Consider the following 16,296-nt stretch of genomic DNA (forward strand, 5'->3'; position numbering starts at 1 on the left):
TCTACGCAGATCATTCATTTTCTTGTTTGTATATATTTATCAACGGTAACTACTTAATTATGGCTAAAACAGCAGGGCCAATCCTGTTTTAGACTGATTAATGCATTAATTACCACTATATACTACTTAATTGGTGCACTATATGGTACGCATCAAGTTTATCCAGTGATTCTGCACATGCACATCGATCGTAGTTAATAGAGCATGCATTAATCTTTCGCATTGAGGCTAGCCACTTAAGCCACCCATCTTTCTGAATGCTGGTTATTAGCTGTGATATCTAGCATGCTCTTTAATTTCTTTCTCTCCTGCTCGTTTCCTTTTCCCAGATTGATCGGTACGCCATAGTGCCACACACACACATATATATATATATATATATATATATATATATATATATATATATATATATATATATATATATATATATATATATAGTATATTGGCCTAGTTCGATAATGCACTTTTGCAGGATTGAGACTCTAACTTGAAATTGATCGCCTACAAACCTAATTGAGGGTAAAGCGAACACGTTCGCGAAGTCGGTTCGGCAATCCGTCGAGCCTACGCGAAGATATCGCCAAAATGACGTTTTCAGCTTCAAAATGGAATGATAATCGAAATCCGTCGAGCCTAGCTCTATATATAGTATAGATATTATATTGTAGATAGTATAGTAGCCTAACTCTATATATAGTATAGATAGTATAGTAGCCTNTATATATATATATATATATATATATAGAATTGTGCTCCTATACTTTTAAAAGTACCAAGTTATTGGTGCTTATAGATTTTTAGCTATTGGATTAAGAGACATACGGTTAGGATGATGTGGGCCCCCTAGGGTTGAGTGGGTGGTTGGTTGAATAGTATAATCTAATGGTTAAAAATAATTCGAGGAGTAGATCTAACGATAAAAAACTTACAAGCACCAAGTGCATGGTGCTTTTACAAGCACCATAGCTGCACTCTATATATATATATATCATAATACGACGACAGGGCTTAGATATGCCCCCATACGTGTGTACGTAGTATGTACCCCACTGCTCCTGTGGGTTATGGGTTGCCAAATGCACCTCACCTCTATGCTTTTGTTTTTTGTTATTGAAAAAAAAAAAAAAAAAAGTTGTTTACGAAGATACCCAAACGACTTTTTAAACCGGAATGAGCTAGCGCTTTAGACATAGCCATTAGCATCACAAAAGCAAATCTTACTAAACAAAGAAAAGAAATAAAAGGTTATAATATTATCTCTGATATTCTAGTATATTTCTTTGGAATTAAAATAGTCATTGGCAGTACGTCTACATATGCACCTTTTTTGTAAAAAAAAAAAAAATCCCTCAAAACGGTAGTGGAATTAGAGATGCATTTTGCCCCAAAATGTCAGTATATACCATCTACTCTAGCTAGCTAATATTATGATTAATTTAGTATATATATATGTAAAGCAATTTAGTTTCGAAAATGTATTTTACAAGTCGCAGGCATCCCCGGCCCTGGTTTGCCATTCAATTCCAAATGCCACGCGGAAAATTAACTCTCTTCCTGCGACCCGGCCGTTAAACATAAAGTTGAATTGCTTAAAGGAGCCATTAGTTATAGAGGGAAGAAAAAGGTTGCCTTCAAGTGCACCCCCTATTGTAGCTTATTTAAAAGTACCACGTACCCCTCCTCTCTCTCAAATTATCTTTACTTGAAGCCTAAAAGCGTTTAATTGAAATTCTATGTAATCCCTTATGATTGTAAAAGGAAAAGAAAGAAAGGAAGGAAAAAAGAAAAGTAAAAAGATACTACTAGCTAGTTCTGCGGGTGCGCAAATAAAACAACGAAGCTAACGAGTTAAGACAGGAAGAGGCCAGCACATATATATATATATATATGCAGACAAACTACAGTTGTTGGCCTCCGTCAGAATAACATCCGTCTCCCGATGCATGCATATATATATATATATATATATATATATATATATATATATATATATATATATGAGCTAGACTACTATACTATCTATAGTACCGAGCTTCGGTACTATAGTGTTGGTTTTCGATCTTAGAACGTTCAAATCAACGATCCACACCGTTAAAACTGATCTAGGGTATTTAAAGTTTCTAAAAATAAAATTTTATATTTTTTCGACATAGTTTATTTTATGATCAAACTATTTCAAAATTGTCAAATTTCAATGGCTATTATGACGAGTTTGGAGTTTAACAGTGTAGAAGAATCTAAATTTCTTCAAATTTTGATAGAAAATACTTTAAACTATATAGATTAAGGTTAACATTCTTGATCTTGAATTTAAAAGTCCTAATGCCTCAATTTTAAAGATTTTCATTTCCACGCGCCATTTTGATATTAATTTATTTACTAAGTAAAGATGGTATATCGAAGAAAACTAAAATTTTTTCTAAGAATTCATATACCCTAGATCATATTTAACTGGTGTGGCATGTTTGTTGAACGCCCTAAAGATCGAAAACAAAACGACTATAGTACGGTGAGCTCAGTACTATAGGATAGAATATGTAGCCGTAATTATATAGAGTAATATATATATATATACTATTATATATATTATATGAGTCCGGCTTATATGCTTGTACACGTACAAGCACTTGTGCTTGTAAATTTTTTATCGCTTAAATTCTCTGTCCTTTGATCATTTTACCGTTAGATTATATATCTATTCAACCAACCACTCCACATAAACCCTTATGAGGCCCATCATCATGCTTAACGCACGATCCTTAATCCACAGTGCCGAAAACCTACAAGCACCAATAATTTGGTACTTTAAAAACATAGGAGCAATCATTATATAATATATAACATATAGATATAATATATATAAGGTAGTATAGGTATATATATTATATAGAGTAATGCTACTAGCTATCGGAAGCACGGAGCCTTCCTGTGACTTCAGTCGTTTTCGATGTTGCGACTTTCAAATCTGTCGATCGGCTCGTGTAAACTTGATCATAGAATACTTTGAAGTACCTACAAAAGTAAATTATTATGATTTCTACGATATATTTGCTTAGTGAACGCAAGTATGGCTCAAGATCAACAGCTGAAATAAATCTTATAAATGTAATAATATGATCATTAAAATTTTAAATACAAGATATTGATTTTTTATATCAGTATAAAGAAGTTTCTATCAAAATTTCACGTGATTTAATATTATCTACACCGTTAACCTTGCAACGGTACTGACGTGTCATTGAAATTCTGTTGATTGAGACCCATCGATCCACTAGAGAAATGATATCGAAAAAATAAAATTTATGTTTCTATGGTACTCCACAGATACTCTAGATTCAAGTTTAACGGAGCGAGTCGACATTCAAAAGTCGCCAACAATCGACAATGAGCTAAGCACGGAGGCTCCGTGCTTGGCCGCATGGATAGTAGCCTCACTCCTATAATATATTATATATATATATAGTAGTATATATTAGTATATAATTCTTTATCGTCTGAGCAGCAGACGTACTGTACTACCGCTGTACACTAGCGAAGCCATGCTGAGATTAAAACGTTGGCATCGGAAGCAATCTCTTTCAGCTAGGACCGCTGGCGACACGTGCATTCCACGTAAGGGAAAAACGGAAAAAAGAACTCTTGTATGAAAATATTTTCATAAATTACACCATCAGTTAATTGAGTTTGCACCCATAGCTAGTAGTAACAGAGTATTTAACTACACGTAACAAAAAAGCACTAGAAGTCTATATGCAAATTTGAAACGTACGAAGCGGTGAGCATAAATAATTATAGACTATCGTTCATACGACTAATACCTTCACACTAATCTTATCCACCGTATCATCAAGCGGCATTTGGTCATTGAAGTATCTTTTTCTCCAGGGGCAAGCAAGGTTAGTTCTTCGAGTCTCAAACGCATGATATTACTGCCGATAACCAGGCGCCGAAAGTAAGAAATTAGCAACTTCCCAAAAAGTAAGAAATTAGCAACTTTTGTCGACTACGCACGCCTTCATTCCGGAGTGCGAAACATCACAAGAGAATATGCTGGTTTGTAACTCCATCAAAGCATTCAAATAAGGTTGACTGTGAAAATCAGTAGTTCAACAAAATAAAAATTCACAAAATATACTGAGCAACTAAAATTTGATGATTTTTATAAGCACCGGAGTGAAACACTTCGAAAACGAAATATGGTCTAGCCTATGATTACAATTGCCCTGCTGCGAATTCTCAGATTGCATGTGGGATGGATTGCTGGAGATTGTCTGAATTAGTTTTCAACTTGGCTGTAAAACTCAAGCGTTAAACACTCCGAGCAGCATTAAGCTATGAAAAATTTACAGTGCTCACCTTGAGAACGAAGCAGTTCTTTGTAGCTCGATTCAGAACAATACACAAGAACATTAACATTTGTGAGCTCAAAACATAGGTTAAGTTATCAGCTGAAAATGAACTCTTTGTCCTAGTTTCAAACTCAATTTGCATTTTAAACTATTTCTTCTTTCCACCAGCAGGCTTAGCTTTTTTGCTTGAAGTTGTCTTTGCCGATTTATCAGTCGTTTCCTGAGATGATATATAAGCATAAAAGCCAATAGTTACAAAGGGCAACACGTGCAAGAAGACATTTAACAAATTACAAGAAACTTGACGAGAACAATAACAACTTAAACAGCAATAGTGAACTTATATTAACAATTTCAGACAACATAAACAAGCTAAAAAGAAAACCAGCTCTCTCTTGCATGGAAAGGAAGAAGCACGGTTTGCAACTTACGATGGCAACGCAAGCTACAAATTGTTTGACAACTCTAATTTTAGAGGAACCTGTTTCTCTACTCAACATAATAGTGGAGGAGACTCCTTTCAATGATCCATCCTCATAGTGATATGAACCAATAACCATAATTAAGATAAACAGATAAATATTAGAAAGAGTAAATAAGTACAAGTTGAAGTTCAGAAATGTTCACTCTTTCGAGTATCAAAGAGCAACACAATTTCTATGCACTGTTCAAAGACCAGTGATGCTTTATGGCTTCAAGTGCTGAAGCAAGAAGTGAGGGATAATGCGTTATGGTATCCGAACTGGCACCCTGGCCTTGGCAGCTTCGAGCTACCAATATGAAAGCTCGACCTCGAGGAGACCTGAATGGTAAACATACTAGACTTGAGCGTTAGCTGTGGAGTGCCTAGCTTGCATCCTTTTTCCTGTTACCCAGTTGGATCGCATTCAGCTTAATTTCTACAGTGCTTTTTCCTACTAGTTTCTTTCTACCACAACTAAAGGAAGTGATAGTTACATACAAAAAACCTCAACAAAGAAGTTGGAACAACTTCTCCAAAGGACACACATAATGTAAAAATCAAAAGCTAATCATTCCTCGCACATGGCCTAGTATTACTTCAGGTGAAAGAAGAAACAAATTTTTAAACACTTGCAGCATTTCCCTGTACATATAAGTACGTAACTAAAAAAGTTGGACATAAGCAAAAGAACAGCAAGTTACCAAACATCATCTGCCACATATTCATAGAATAATTCTAAAGTGCCACGCCCNAACATGTATATTTATGGTTACAAGTCATGTTCTCAATGCTGATTATTTTTAGCCATGATACGATCAACAACCTAAGCTACAACATGATTTACCAAAAATCCGAAAATCATACATGTCGACTAATATATACTTAGGAATAAACCGATGTAACCTACCTCGATCGCTAAACCCCGGCAGCAAGGAGGTCACAAAAAATCCCCAAATCCACTGGAAAAACCAGGGTGTCCAGCTCAAGTTCGAAATCGCCCTGCACACATCGCAACGAAAAACTACAACTCAAATTCTGTCCGAAACACAGCAGCAGAGGAGAACATAATTTCGACCCAGCTAACCTTCAACAAATCCAGCAAATAAGGGCTTCGTGGATTCCTCTCGAAGTCCTGAATCCAACGAACCAAGTCCCGTCAAAATCCGACGTTCCTACGCCGAGTACAAGCCAAAACACTGACGGTCGACGCTGAAAATCAGTAAAATCAGCACGCGAGCTCAAAACCGTACGTTCAAGTAATCCAAGGAGGAAAGTTAGGTACCCACCTCGACAGCGAATCCAGTGCCGGTGCGACGTCGAGGACGGCAAAAACACCCCCTCGCCTAGCCTCCTCGCGATGTAACGGCAGCAACCGTATGCGCGAATGGCTTCGCGGAGCGACGTCGATGTGGAAATCGAGCTTCGCGGCACGACCCGAGCTCCTCCTTGCTTCGGCCAAATGGAGAGAGAGAGAATGCAAAAGTAAATAGAGTGCCACCCAGCTAAAGAATAAGTATGCATGGGGGGAAGAGGTTGCACGTGGCATCATAGCCACAATCAACACCAACTAAGTTCAATAATAATAATATATAAAAGAAAGGATACTACATTCTCCCCAACTACAAAAAGTTTCGTCCTCGAAACGTAAACATACCTCAACTCGGAGAATCAAATAGATCGGGGTAAGACTCCCTCATCACCGTCTCGGGCTCCCAGGTCGCCTCCCGCTCCTCGTGATGACTCCACTGCACTTTCACGTACGGAATGACCCGGCTGCGCAATTCTTTCGTCTCACGCGCAAGAATCCGCACCGGTCGCTCCTCGTACCCCAGGTCCTCACCAATCTCGAGTGGAGTGAAGTCAATCACGTGAGAAGGATCGAAAACATATCTCCTCAGTGCCGAGACGTGGAACACATCATGAATCCCAGCAAGTCGGGGTGGTAGAGCAATCCTGTAGGCTACCGGTCCAACTCGCTCCAATACCTCGAAAGGGCCTACAAAACGTGGACTGAGCTTTCCACGTACTCCAAATCGGCGAATCCCTCTGGACGGCGAGACTTTAAGGAATACATGATCTCCAACCTGGAACTCCAAGTCTCGTCTCCTGGTATCGGCATAGCTCCTCTGTCGGCTCTGGGCTATCAGAAGGTGTCGTCGAACAACTCTCACCCTCTCCTCAGCCTCTAGCAACAACTCAGGCCCAAATGTCCTCCTCTCACCCACATCGCTCCATGAATGCGGCAGGGGCATTCGTCCAGAGGGATTCGCCGATTTGGAGTACGTGGGAAGCTCAGTCCACGTTTTGTAGGCCCTTTCGAGGCATTGGAGTGAGTTGGACCAGTAGCCTACAGGATTGCTCTACCACCCCGACTTGCTAGGATTCATGATGTGTTCCACGTCTCGGCGCTGAGAAGATATGTTTTCGATCCTTCTCACGTGATTGACTTCACTCCACTCAAGATTGGTGAGGACCTGAGGTACGAGGAGCGACCAGTGCGGATTCTTGCGGGTGAGTCGAAAGAATTGCGTAGCCGGGTCATCCCGTACGTGAAAGTGCAGTGGAGCCATCACGAGGAGCGGGAGGCGACCTGGGAGCCCGAGACGGGTCATGAGGGAGTCCTACCTCGATCTATTTGATTCTCCGAGTTGAGGTATGTTTAAGTTTCGAGGACGAAACTTTTTGTAGCGGGGGAGAATGTAGTATCCTTTTTTTTATATATTATTATTATTGAACTTAGTTGGTGTTGATTGTGGCTATGATGCCACGTGCAACCTCTTCCCCCCATGCATACTTATCCTTTAGCTGGGTGGCACTCTATTTACTTTTGCATTCTCTCTCTCTCCATTCGGCCGAAGCAAGGAGGAGCTCGGGTCCTGCCGCGGAGCTCGATTTCCACGTCGACGTCGCGCCGCGAAGCCGTTCGAGCATACGGTTGCTGTCGTTACATCGCGAGGAGGCTGGGCGAGGGGGTGTTTTCGCCGTCCTCGACGTCGCACCGGCGCTGGATTCGCTGTCGAGGTGGGTACCTAACTTTCCTCCTTGGATTACTTGAACGCACGGTTTTGAGCTCGCATGCTGATTTTACTGATTTTCAGCGTCGACCGTCAGAGTTTCGGCTCGTACTCAGCGTAGGAACGTCGAATTTCGACGGGACTTGGTTCGTTGGATTCAGGATTTCGAGAGGAATCCACGAAGCCCTTATTTGCTGGATTTGTTGAAGGTTAGCTGGGTCGAAATTATGTTCTCCTCTGCTGCTGTGTTTCGGACAGAATTTGAGTTGGAGTTCTTCGTTGCGATGTGTGCAGGGCGATTTCGAACTTGAGCTGGACACCCTGATTTTTCCAGTAGATTTGGGAATTTTTGGTGACCTCCTCGTTGCCGGGGTTTAGCGATCGAGGTGGGTTACATCGGTTTATTCCTAAGTATATATTAGTCGACATGTATGATTTTCGGATTTTTGGTAAATCATGTTGTAGATCAGGTTGTTGATCGTATCATGGTTAAAAATAATCAGCATTGAGAACATGACTTGTAACCATAAATATACATGTTGGACTTGGATTCGACTTAGGAGAAAACGCGATAATGATCGGCATATGTTAAACTACCTGATTTAGCCCTAGGGGCCATTGTATGATTTTATACTGTTGCAGTATTATCATATTGAGAATTCCAGTTAGTTTAGATTTCAGTTACACTCGTGCGGGGATGCCGAGTGAATTTTTAAAATAGCGTTTAGGCTGTTCCGGACTGTTAGGTGCCGTCGGAGTTGACGGTGGACCCGTATCGCCTGTTTGGCGTCGGATTGTGCCGAGAGCACGTTACCTGTTGGTTGTTAGACCAATTAGAATCGGTTACTTGACTGTGGCTTGAGATAGAGTCTGATTGAGCTCGACAAAGATACGCTGCATACTCGGTTGGGTAGCTCCCACGAGTGCCACTCCGGAGACGGGCGTTGTGCTTTCGCGTTGGTGTCGCTCATGCCGGTTGGACTTACTCTCCACGAATCAGTTAGTGTAGAGGTAGCTGGATAGTCGCAACTGGGCAGGGACGGGTGTGTTCACAGTCCCAGGGACGGGTATGCTTACAGTCCCGATTGGATTGGGTCAGATTTGACATTTCCTACGGTTGGTTAGTGTAGAGCTTGATAGCGTAGTGTTTCATAGCAGTAGATTTTATTCCTGCATTTACTACTATCTTTGCTCCCTTCCGTAGACTTAGTGGGTGGACCGATGAGTTGAGGGCGGTACCCACGGAGGACTACTTATTTTTACAGTAATTCTCACGCCCAGTTGTTACTTTGTGTTTTGCAGAGCCTGCTGTTCCGGCTGCTGCGTCTTCTGAGGCTGATCGAGGCAAGGGCGTCGCGAACTAGAGCCCTACCCGACGAGTTGCTGAGATAGAGGATCACCAGCTGCAGGTAGTCCTGGTTTACTTTTGAGCTTTTGTACATACTGATGCTAGATCTCGCTGGAGCGAGTACTTCTGTACTTAGTTATCTCGTTTGTATATGAGATTTGTTCGTTCTACCTGCTTAGTCTCTTTACAACTCTACACTACTGTTTGTAGTATTGTTGGTTTCAGATACAGCTATTGCTTCGTATACAAGAAAAATTCTTTGTATACGGCGGATTTGTTAGCGTGCCCGGAGAACGTGTATCCAGAATCAAGATGAGTGCAAGTTATTGCAGCCCATACCTTCCGTTTAAGAGGCGTAGACGTGCTCACAACTGGCTTGAAGAAGGACTCCAGTCTGAGAGGAATCAAAATGATATCATCAAGCACTCCACAAAAGAATATTCAAATAGTAGTGTTATAAGTGCTTACCTCCCTTGGGAAGATTTATTTTTGGCAGCTTTAATCTTTTCTATTGCCTATTAAATTGAAGAAAAGAGAAAAGAAAACGAACATCTGATATCAACAAACTTACAATGAAAACAACATTATTGGACATAAAGAATGCACATGGACATAAAGAATTGAAAACAACATTATTGGACATAAAGAATGCACATGCCTTTGTCACTCGATCCTGATTGAAACCATTTTCCTTCACCAAAAAATTTCCAAGACCCTGAAGCAAAAAGTTTTTTAAAAAAGGTTTGTCTTCTTATTTAAATAACTCCGATAATGCAAAATATAGTCTAGAACAACATCCTTTACTTCCTCATCTGGAGAAGTCCACTTAAGTTCTGGAATATCAACAGAGACCATAGGTTCTTTAAATAAGCGTCGAGCTTCTTGATAAGGCCAATCCTCTGGTATTTGATACCTGCATTGAGATTTCAGAATGCACTTATGACAAACTAAATGAAAATTAAAAAGTGAAAAAGAGCTCGCTGTCTATGATTTGATGATGACGCCAGAATGGTGACACAATGTACGAGTAGAATAATTGCTCAGCATTCTGGTTTTGTTCCTGAAATTACTTCATTGTCAACCATCTTCAAAAAGTTGAAGTTGAAATATAGAGTTTGAGTCCAATCAGTCTTTAGTCGATCCAATTATTTGTGTCCTATATTTTCGTGAGTAGATTTGGGTCTAAATTAGGAAGAATTTCTTTTAAATTAGGCATCAGGAGGGATCTCATCTATAATAAGACCAACTAAACCACTTTTGTCTCAGGTTGAGTTAAGAATTAAAACTGGAATTAGGGTTACAGTGGTCTCCGTCTCTCTCTGTCATCTACCTCCTCTGTCCGCAGTCACAACCACTTCTCTCTTTTCTCTTCTAGAGAATCAAAGCTGGAATAGGGATTTTACCCACTGCCTCCCTTTCATGTTGACCAAATTAATATCTATGTTTGGGAATGGTGACTATTTGAAACAATCTTAATATATTGACCAAATTAATATCTATGTTTGGGAATGGTGACTATTTGAAACAATCTTGATATATGCAACCATTAGAAAATCTTCCACTGAAGGGAAGTCTTCGAGTAGTTACATTCACAAATATAGTATATTCTTGCTTTGCTATCATTTTGTGAGAAATTCCATTTTTAAGTGATTGTGTAAGCTTAACTTAGAGCAGAGAAACTGATAAAGAAATTGATAAAGAAATTGAACATGAAAATAAATGCTTCTTAAGGACACTGCAGTCAATTATCAGAGCAGAGAAACCTAAGGTGCATAAGTCTAGTAAAATTAAGTAAACATGTCATCGAACACACCTTTCTCTATTAATATTTTCCAGCATATTTTCTATGCAACCATATTGCCGAATAAGCTTTAGAGCTGTTTGTCCCCCAATACCTATTTCAACGACATATAATGGAATTAGGAAAAATGTCTCCACCCCAGAAATAAAGAAAGCTAATCATAGGTTTTTACAAGTACCATTATTCCATCAACTACGATGATGGAAAATGCACTAATTTGAATAGAAAATATAATACAATAATGATTCAAAAGAAACTAAGATAGAGGATAAATATCTAATAGCTATCAAAGTTGAATTAATGTAGACAGTAACTTGATAGCTATATAAGAGTACAAATCTTCGGTAATTGCCCATATTTAAAATCTATTAATCCACGAGTAGAAACCAAAATAATTGAATAAGAACAACGAGAATTACATGTTATTTGCATGATTCAATTAACGAGGGTGCATTTTTCATGCTCAAACCCATTCCTCACACCTTTACCCACACCCAAGACACAAGTCAAACATACAAAGCCTAGGTACCTTTGATACTATCGCAGTAGTCACATCCACAAAGAATACACAAGTCGATGAATTGATCCATGGTGAACTCAAGCTCCTCCAAAACCTAGAAAGCAAGCATAATTGGTTAATTAAAGATGAACAAATCAGCACAATGCAACCATACCAAGTTACCTTTGCAATTTCAAATTCCATCACTGGGATCTTTTTTGAGCTTGGATCCATTAAGTGGCGAAGAAACCTTGGAGCACCAAAAGTTAGTGAATCCATATCTTCTGAGGCCACAGCATACACCTGTGGTATATAAGAGCTATAAAACTTGTGAACGCTAATGAGACAAAAGAAAGATGATAAATACTGGGCAAGTATAACTTTTCTCTCTTGCCTTATCACTTTTGCAAAGTGCCGCACACTCTGCTTCCGCTTCACAAGGCGCCTGTAGAAGTCAAAAAGAAAAACATAGCAAATCGAACATCATTGAAATCTCGTGTTTAAAAGTCCATCAAAGGTGCATTATTATTTCCATGATTTTACAGTATGGCATGCAAATCTAAGGATGGAGCACATTAATCCCATGATTTTACAGTACGGTATGCAATTTTTTTAAAAAATACAGTTGATAAAAGTAGTACAAACACTCTTAAGAGTTATTTTCACATGAGAAAAATAAATATGACAACCACTCGTGCATGAAAAGATTGATTTTGTCAGAAAGTTTCTGTGACTTATTACCTTAGACTTGGATGAATGAGAAGCTCTACAAAACAACTTAATGAATTGTGTTGATCAAAATACCTCAATTATGGGGACACCCATCAGTCTTAAGAGTCGTTTACAGTCTTCATTGTGTTGTTTTGTGACCTAGCAAGAAAAAGGGGGGAAAAAAGTGACTTAACAGAAACTCATTTTCCTAAGTTCTGCTTAGGAGATACATTTTTATGAAGAACTATTTGGGTATGCTGTGTATGGTAGCAAATTGTTATAAAGGCAGTTGGTAATCCAATTTTAAATGTCAGAACATGCTCAAGAGAATGCTCCATATTATGAAACTTGAAAGAAGGACATTTGACCAACAAGCATAGTTCTACATACTTCATTTCAGAAAAAAAAAAAAAAAGGGTACCTTGACAGTCCTTTTGCTAAACTTCTCAATTGATTCCTTATCACCAGCCTGCAGCACCAACATTAATGTTACAAGCAGACCAAAATAGAGAAAGGTTGACCAAACAATGAGCAAGAAGAAAAAACTACATAGAAGAAACAAGCATCCAAAATAAGATATTTATTAAAGAATAGCAACTTACCTCAATGGCTGTAGACAAGTCCTTGGTGGCATCCTCCCTCTTTGAGAACCTGTATATTGCAATAGCTTATAATGTATCCAACATGTAGTACCCACAGAGAAGGGGAGAAAAGAGGAAAGTGAAATATGTAGCAATTGAAAACTCATAAATGCCTTTTTGCAAGCTCTTGTTTCTTCAAATCAGGTGGCTGACCATCAAAAACATATCTGACATAACACCCGGAACAAACAAAAATAAAGATTCAGAAAACTCGATTATGCTAACAATTAGTAAGAACGATAAGACATAATGGGAAAGGAATAGGAAGTTACACTGGCTTTATTCCAGCCTCTAGCAATCTTATCGTCCGGTTGAACATACCCTGCAAATGACTGGCAAAAAAAGAAGAAAAAAAAAATAGAGACACAAAATTCCATTAATGTACAATTAAGCAACATAATACGGTTATAAGAGGGGATCTGTCCTCGCCTTGTAACTTCGCCTGCCTCATTGGTTAGAGTCTCCATTCCAGTCCTTCCCACCACAATCTACCAACGAAATAAATGGCAAGTCACCAATCATAGCTATTCCACAAAGAGTTAACAAAAGGAAAAAAAAAAAAAAAAAAAAAAAAAAAAAAAAACCTTTTTTTTAGTGGCTAAGCATTATAAAAATCAAAACTTTTTTTTTTTCCTGAGCATTTACAAAGACCAAATTGCTATCCAGCAATATTATGTAGAATAAGAATTTCTAATGGCAAATGGAAGATTATACAGCAACAACCCGTACAAAAGTTAAGCGAAGAGAAGGGAACGAGGAAACTTAGTGCATAGTGTGCAGGCGCTAGCAAAAGAGAAGGGGAAAAAAAAGGAGACCAGGAACTGGTAGATGCTCATGCTGGCGTCAATGGCAATCTTGCGGCCGAAGTAGCTCTCGAATTTCTGCTCCTTCATGGACTTGGGGGCATTGTCCGCGAGCAGCTTCGTTAAACCCTAGCGTCGCCCGAGAGGAACAGGAACAACAACACCACCAACAACAACAATAACAAACAACAAACAAAAAGACAACAACAAGGCCACCATTAGCAAACAACTACGATTAGGGATCGAGAGATACATAAAGAGAGAGAGAGAGAGAGAGAGAGAGAGAGAGAGGGAGAGGGAGGGAGTGGAAAAGGAAACCCTAAACCTTGATGCCCATGGCGACGGCGAAATGGCGGAGGTCGAACCGAGGGAAGTGTGTTTGGGTTTGGAGGGGGGGGGGTTGTTAACTTGATATTTCTCCGGTTCGCTCGCTGCTTTCCCGCCTCGCAGTCGCAGCTTGCTTGACGGGGTGGGAAGTGTGAAGTGGGAAGCGGGTGCGCAGGCCAGTCACCAGTGAGAGGCTCAGATGCGATGGATAAATCGCGACCGCCGCTCGCCCCGCGTCTCTCCACCTCCCTCCTCCCTCCCTGACTGGACGAGGACGCCGCCCGACCCCAGCGCCCGCCTGCCACCCAATTTACCCAAAACGAATCAACCCTCATCCTCGAACCCGAACCCGACTCTTTTCCTTGTTGGGCCCGATAGCCGGGTCTCTCGGCCCACTCCAGTTTAGGATTCGGAGTCTGGCCGACCTTCAGCCCACATCGCCATCCCTCCCTAGTCCTGTTTTTTAGCTACGTCTCATATGGGCCGAATTCCATGACCTTTACCCGTTGGGCGTCGGATAACAAGCTGAATCTGCTGTGTTTACGGATGTAAAACAGGAAAGCGGCACGTGGGCGGCCCTGCCCGGCACGGCTTCGAGCCGGGCTACAATCCGACACAGTACTGTAGCATTCGTGTCGGGCCGGAAGGCCCAAGGATCCGGGCTGTACTGGGCCTCCCTTTTGGAGCCCGATGGCCTGGCACGATACGGCCTAAAACGGGCCTGGGCTGTGCCTGGAAGATGGGAAGCGGGCGGCCCGGCCGGCCGTGCCAGCCGGGCCCGGACCCCATGGCCCAAGGCGCCCAATCCATGTGGTCTGAGCTCCTGGGGAGGCCCTCCTCCCCAGGAGCTCTCCTCCCAAAGTCTTGACCAAAATCTTTTTTTTAAAAAAATAATACAAATTTATTTATTTTTTTTAAAAAAATAAATATTTACTTTAGTATAATTATTTGTATAATATTTTATTATTTTAATCAAAATATTAATTTAAATAAAAATATTGAATACTTATATTTTTAAATATTTTAAAAAAATTAAAAAATAAATATTTTATTAGACCGGTCCGAAGCATGGCCCGGCCCGGCCCGTGCCTTCCGGGCCGAAGGGCAGTGTCAGGCCAGAGGATAGACAATTTGGGCCCGGCAGGGCTCAATTCGAAATTAAATTGTCAACGGGCTGGACCGGCCCCTAACCAGTTTCGGCCCAAACAATATGGGCCGTCAGGCCCGGCACGGCCCACATTACACCCCTTCTTCCTTGCAACATGTACGGGTGGTACCCCATCTGCAGGCTGCAGCTCCAGCGGCCCTGCGCGGCCTCAATGGCAAACTGTGCCAACAAAAAAAAAAAAAAAAAAAAAAAAAAAAGAGGTAGCCGCACCCGCACGCATGGTCCAGCTCAAAAAGCTAATCCCAACCATGGTTTGTTAATTCGCGGATTTTTTTAGAAAACGAATTATACCGCCGAATTTGTATTTTTCTGAAAAATTTTAAAAAAAATATATTTTTTTGAAAAAAATAATTATTCGCGAATTATTCGCGATTCGTGAATAATTCGCCCAAAAAAAGGGCCCTCGCGCCAACGCCTGGGCCGCGCTCGCGGGTCGTGGGCGCAGGCCTTGCGGTTCGCCCAAAAGCCGAAACAGAGAAAAGTAAAAATAAAAAAAAAACTTTTCAAAATCCAAACCTGGCACACAAAAAAAAATAAAATTCCTTTTCAAATCGTTCGCCCTCCTCTCGCCCCCAAAAAAAAATTACTCGATCAAACAAATTTAATCTCTTATATATTATTTTAATCTCTTATTTACTTAATTTATTTTTTATTTTGAGGCATAATATAGTTTGCTATTTTTACTTAATTAGCTTAATTTTGTAGTTTTTTTATATTCTTAAGAAATATGAGTAATTATGCTAAAAGCATAAATTTTGAGAGAAAATTTTTTTAATTTAATAGCCGAATTTTTTATCCCGAATTTTTAATTAGTGAACGTATAATATCCGTATGAACCACGTATCCGAGTAATTAGTAGATTCATTTTTTAACCGTATTTTTCAACGAATTTAAAATTAGAAGAGAAATTTTATCCGAATTATATCCGTACCGAATTTTTACCGAATCCGAATTAACTAACTATAATTCCAACAGCATAAATAAAGCATAAAGTAATTCTCAAAAAAGGGCTCCATGCATCTCTGTCCTTAACTAAATGTGTATCTAACGCTCTCATTTTCTCAAACATAGTCATCAAAATCAACCTTTGAACGACATTGTGCTGGTCACTGTTTCAGCGGCGCGGGTGAACATTTAGAACATCCCGCGGAAAGTGCTTAACACATTTTAGA

General features: G+C 39.9%; 1 protein-coding gene across 6 annotated transcripts; it reads right to left on the minus strand.

Moving 5' to 3' along the window:
• Window positions 4,106-14,256, minus strand: LOC109718383 (flap endonuclease 1-A). Of its 6 annotated transcripts, none has more exons than XM_020244601.1 (17): window positions 13,955-14,253; window positions 13,642-13,758; window positions 13,256-13,314; window positions 13,099-13,158; window positions 12,940-12,993; window positions 12,788-12,836; window positions 12,607-12,654; window positions 12,279-12,344; window positions 11,869-11,919; window positions 11,658-11,777; window positions 11,505-11,589; window positions 10,988-11,069; window positions 9,979-10,087; window positions 9,833-9,889; window positions 9,643-9,689; window positions 9,514-9,568; window positions 4,106-4,569 (listed from the first exon to the last, which is right to left on the minus strand). In XM_020244601.1, the coding sequence occupies exons 1-17, from the start codon at window positions 13,964-13,966 to the stop codon at window positions 4,498-4,500; spliced, it is 1,143 nt and encodes a 380-aa protein (XP_020100190.1). In that variant the 5' UTR covers window positions 13,967-14,253; the 3' UTR covers window positions 4,106-4,497. The 6 variants fall into 6 exon arrangements, with proteins under 6 accessions (XP_020100190.1, XP_020100191.1, XP_020100188.1 ...); XM_020244599.1 differs by lacking the exon at window positions 4,106-4,569 and adding an exon at window positions 4,664-5,151 and having other exon boundaries at window positions 13,955-14,254; XM_020244596.1 differs by lacking the exon at window positions 4,106-4,569 and adding an exon at window positions 4,664-5,214 and having other exon boundaries at window positions 13,955-14,254.

The sequence above is a fragment of the Ananas comosus genome, linkage group 12 (assembly GCF_001540865.1).
Source record: "Ananas comosus cultivar F153 linkage group 12, ASM154086v1, whole genome shotgun sequence".
Lineage (NCBI taxonomy): Eukaryota > Viridiplantae > Streptophyta > Magnoliopsida > Poales > Bromeliaceae > Ananas > Ananas comosus.

Bases quoted from the DNA above. Each gene is read 5' to 3' on its own strand.
- LOC109718383 (XM_020244596.1), bottom strand. The intron at 11,070-11,504 runs GTACCTAGGCTT...TCGTTGAAATAG, and splicing joins CTACTGCGATAGTATCAAAG to GTATTGGGGGACAAACAGCT. The intron at 9,890-9,978 runs GTAAAGGATGTT...TTTTTGCTTCAG, and splicing joins GGACTTCTCCAGATGAGGAA to GGTCTTGGAAATTTTTTGGT.